Source organism: Miscanthus floridulus, chromosome 16, assembly GCF_019320115.1.
Source record: "Miscanthus floridulus cultivar M001 chromosome 16, ASM1932011v1, whole genome shotgun sequence".
NCBI lineage: Eukaryota > Viridiplantae > Streptophyta > Magnoliopsida > Poales > Poaceae > Miscanthus > Miscanthus floridulus.
In genome coordinates this window covers 69,773,599-69,778,102 of record NC_089595.1, presented here as the reverse complement: position 1 = coordinate 69,778,102, position 4,504 = coordinate 69,773,599, and the positions used below count along the sequence as shown (strand labels likewise).

The following is a 4,504-nucleotide window of genomic DNA, read 5'->3' as shown; positions in this document are numbered from 1 at the left end:
CATGATAAATACTATATAAATAATGATTTATTAATTGATATATTTAATTATTAATATTTATTGATAACTATATTTTTTGACATATTCTTGTCTATGTTATATACCTACATATATACTATATTCTCTACTTGTGTAATAATTTTGTAATTACCAAAAAAATGAAAAAAAGAAAATAGTTACTTGTTGGCTACCATTCTTAATTTTTTCACTTAACCTACCATTTATTAGATATTATCTATTATAATTTAGTTAACTTTGATATTGGAGATTATTAGAAGTATACTTTGATTTTATTTCACTTTGGTTATCGACGAACTTAGTAGTAAAATTATGTCCATCTATATATTGAATTTAATAATATGCCCTTTGAGTTTAATAATTGAGTAAATATCTGAATATAAATTCGAATATGAGACATTCATTTTTTATTCCGTATTCAAAAAAAATCCGTTCGTATTCAAATATCACTAAAAACATGGTAAAAGGTGATATCCAGATCCGATTCCATACGAGTCTGATCCGTTTCCATCTCTAGTTACAACCTCTTTTTTCTCTCTAGTTACAACCCTATATTCGAAAGTTGAATTATGAAAATATATTAATATATGTAATTATGCTCATTTATCATCATCATTATCATCATCATCATCATCATCATCATATTATTATTATTATTATTATTATTATTATTATTATTATTATTATTATTATTATTATTATTATTATTATTATTATTATTATTAAACTTAGGATAATTTGACTAAGGATGAGCCGTATTTTTTGGAATATTCTTTGAATTTCCCTAAATTTGTGTTGTCTCCTTTCAATTCATGTGCACTGAGTGAAGAACCGATCCCCTCCGTCCCTAAAAGAGCGTCGCTATAGGTTTCATGTCGATCAATTTTTTTAAGTTTCACTAGATTTATAAAAAAATATTAATAATATTTATATCTCTAAATAAGTTTATTATAAAAATACATTCAATGATTTATCTAATAATACTAATTATGCACCATAAAATATTAATATTTTTTACGTTTAATTTCTCATGAAAAGAGAATTACACTCTTTCAACCCATCCGAGTTGATTATTCTTGCATTGTCGGAAAGACATAAAGAAAAGCAAGCAAGCTGAAATTTGTGCAGCCGCTGATCCCTTTTATCTGATGAAGCATGCAGAACAAGAATCTCTCACATTTTAGTTAACACACACCTCAACACAAGGAAAAGCTAAGTTGATTCTCGACTCTAATTTGCCTCATCTTCTTGGCCTTTTAACCCTCTGGAACGACCGAACGAACGTACTACTAGAACTGACTTTGCGAAGGAAGAGCTATAGCTAGAAACTAAAATGGGAGAAGTAATTTCGGAGCAGCAAAGCATACGTGTGCTACTTTACGTTCCTTTAATTTATTTACATGCGTGGTATGCCTCTCTCTATATATATTGGGCATGTCGCAGCGCCGGTTGCCTTCACCAATGCAATCTAGCTAGCTACAAATCTGGGGTTGACACACAGCTTGGCTAGTAACAATAAGCTTCCACACGTATACGAACACAAGCCAGCAGCTAATAAGATCGTCGCCCGATGGACAGCAACACCAACAGCTCGCAGCCTCCCCCGGGTGAGGATCTCAACTGAACCAGATACTGAGAATACAAATGGATACACTGGCTGGGTTCTTCTTCTTCGACTTCGAGTATATATGCATATTAGCATATATGCATGCATGCCGCCTATTCATACGGTCATACCGTATCTCGTCATGGCTTCAGTTTGTCCTCATCAATGAATAATATATCAACACATACATGATACATATAGGCTACCCGAGGCTGGACGCAGAGCAGCAGGGCGGCGGCAAGAAGAAGAAGAAGGGGTGCTGCGGGCCGCGGCGCCGCGACGTCGACGACGACAAGCGCGGCGAGGGGAGCTTCATCGAGGGATGGTGCGTTCGACGACCTCTCTCTTTTAATTTCAGTCGCGCTCAGTTCCATTCTTTCGATCGTGAGATTAAATGATTAATCTTGGCTGGCTGGCTAACGCGCTTCCCATTTTGTTTGCCCCTACTTTGCTTTGCATGTGGCTGCTGCGACCGTCAATGATCTGGATCTCCATCGATCAGCATCGCCGCGCTCTGCTGCTGCTGGCTCTGCGAGCTCTGCTGCGATTAATGACTAGCTCATGCTCATCCAAGAAGGCCGTGCACTGGCAAGCAAGCAAGTTAATCTATATTTAGTCTGGTCGATCGACAGAGGAGATTGATCTCGATTCTCGAGGATGGTTGCTCATGTAATGCGTTGTACTTTATTTACTCGTGTTCATTTCTCTGGTGTGATCCCTGGTAAAGAAAATCTATATGAATGCTAATACATGATATATAGGCTTTGTGTTTGTGAGGTCAGAGACTCTGGGTACAGGCTCCAGGCTGAGATACTATCATACTTTGCTGCCAAGCTCGAGTTGTGTACCGCTTCGATCTCATTTAATTTAGCTCCAGTTTGGCATGGCTCTAGTTTCTTTAGAAAGGGTTCTCTAGCTACTTGTAGAGAAGTAGAATGCGCCAACTGAATCTGTATTGCCTCGTTCAGAGTAATATATATGAGTTACATCATGGGTGCGCAAGGAGCGCACGACTCAGGTCGTGGGCAAAGTCGCGCCGCCACGGTGACCAACGCTAATCTAGACCATACAAAACTGTAGGTTACAACCGCCCCCCCCCCCCCCCCCCCACACACACACAGTCTGTGGGGTCATCACGACGATGTGGGCACAACGCACAGACCGGAACGGAAAGCTTCAAACGTCGAGGTAGGCAGCCCCTTCGTCATCACGTCGGCATACTTTTCTCTGGTGGGCACGTGCAGAACGCGGAGATCACCCAGCTGAATGCGCTCGCGAACAAAATGAATGTCCAGCTCGATGTGCTTGGTCCGCTTATGGTGCACCGGGTTCTTGGACATGTAGACAGCGGAAACAACAGCGGAAACATTGTCACAGTAGTGACCGTGGCCGTGTCGACGTCGCAGCGCAGTTCACCGAGGAGCTGCCGAAGCCATATACACTCAGCAGCGGCGTTGGTGACGACGCGGTATTCAGCTTTGGCGCCGGAGCGGGAGATCGTCGGTTGTCGCTTGGATGACCAAGAGACCAGTGCATCGCCCAAGAAGATGCAGAAACCCGACGTTGAACGACGGGTGTCCGGGCACCCTGCCCAGTCTGAGTCGGAATATGCCGTGACATCGAGTCACGGCGACGTGCGAAGACAAAGACCCATGTGATAGGTGCCGCGCACGTATCGAAGAATACGCTTGAGAAGAGCGAGGTGAGGAGTCCGTGGGTCGTGCATATGCATTCACAGCTGTTGGACTACAAATGCCAGATCCTGGCGCGTTATCGTCAGGTACTGAAGCGCCCCAGCTAAACTCTGGTAGGATGCAGCGTCAGTAACCTTGTCGCCGTCCGCAGATAATTTGCCCTTTGCATCGATCGGCGTCGTGGTAGTTTTGCAGTTGGACATGCCGGCGCGATCAAGTCTATCTTCGGCATACCTTTGTTGGGACAGACAGAAACCATGATCATCGCGTTTGACATCGATGCTAAGGAAGAATCGCAGCTCGCCCAGATCCTTGACGGCGAACTCGGCGCAGGCGGCCAACAATGTCTTGAAGGAGAGCAGAGCTGGAGCCAGTGATCACCATGTCATCCACATATAGGAGGAGGTAGACAATGTCTGCACCGCGACGAAGAACAAAGAGAGACGAGTCGGATCTCATCAGAGTAAAGCCGATGGAGATGACGAACTTGGCGAATCGGTTGAACCAAGCCCGCAGAGCTTGGCGAAGTCCATAGAGGGACTTGTCGAGGAGGCAGACTGCGTTGGGACGATCAGCGTCAACGAATCCGATGGGTTGTTGGCACAGAACATGCCCCTGCAATCGGCCGTGGAGGAAGGCGTTCGAGACATCCAATTGCCGTGTGTGCCACTTGCGACTTGCGGCGATGGTCAGCACCATCCGAATCGTGGCTGGCTTGACGACCGGCGTAAAGGTTTCGCCGAAGTCGACTCTGGCACGCTGCGTGAACCCCCGTACCACCCAGCGAGCTTTATAACGATCGAGGGATCTGTTGGGGTGGAGTTTGTGTTTGAAGACCCACTTCCGGAGATGATATGAGCACCGGGAGGATGATCGACGAGACGCCAAGTCTGATTAGACTGCAGAGCATGGAACTCTTGTTCCATGGCGGTGTGCCAATTAGGATCCCGAAGAGCGGCACGGGCTAAGGAAGGAAGGGGAGATATCGTCGCGCTTGCAGATGGTGCGGGCGTTGTTTCTATGGCGAGGGCGTAGAGGGGATTGGGCTTGTAGATGCCTGCTTTGGCACGCGTCAACATCGGATGAGCAGGAGCGCCCGGAGCGGACGAAGGGGAAACAACCGAAGTCACCGTGGGCGATGTTGTGACCACAGAACTGGAGCGGGTGTTGGCCGAGCTCACAGCCG

At 45.2% G+C, this 4,504-nt stretch overlaps 1 protein-coding gene and 1 long non-coding RNA gene across 2 annotated transcripts; one reads left to right on the top strand and one right to left on the bottom strand.

Moving 5' to 3' along the window:
- The first annotated feature begins 1,486 nt into the window (after positions 1–1,486).
- On the top strand, positions 1,487–2,381 carry LOC136511607 (uncharacterized). The gene is made up of 3 exons (XR_010772772.1): positions 1,487–1,625; positions 1,826–1,949; positions 2,127–2,381. It is a non-coding gene; the product is annotated as an uncharacterized lncRNA (long non-coding RNA).
- A 975-nt stretch (positions 2,382–3,356) lies between these two features.
- On the bottom strand, positions 3,357–3,851 carry LOC136510801 (uncharacterized mitochondrial protein AtMg00810-like). Its single transcript, XM_066505136.1, has 2 exons — positions 3,806–3,851; positions 3,357–3,682 (listed from the first exon to the last, which is right to left on the bottom strand). Exons 1-2 carry the CDS (start codon positions 3,849–3,851, stop codon positions 3,357–3,359), a joined length of 372 nt encoding a protein of 123 aa, XP_066361233.1.
- Between the last annotated feature and the right edge of the window lie 653 nt (positions 3,852–4,504).

What these genes read in the sequence shown, in the direction of transcription:
- LOC136510801 (XM_066505136.1), bottom strand. Translation starts at nt 3,851, where the DNA reads ATGGACTTCGCCAAGCTCTGCGGGCTTGGTTCAACCGATTCGCCAA. An exon ending in TGGTTCAACCGATTCGCCAA is followed by an intron (nt 3,683 to 3,805) that starts GTTCGTCATCTC and finishes CACTGGCTCCAG; the next exon opens with CTCTGCTCTCCTTCAAGACA.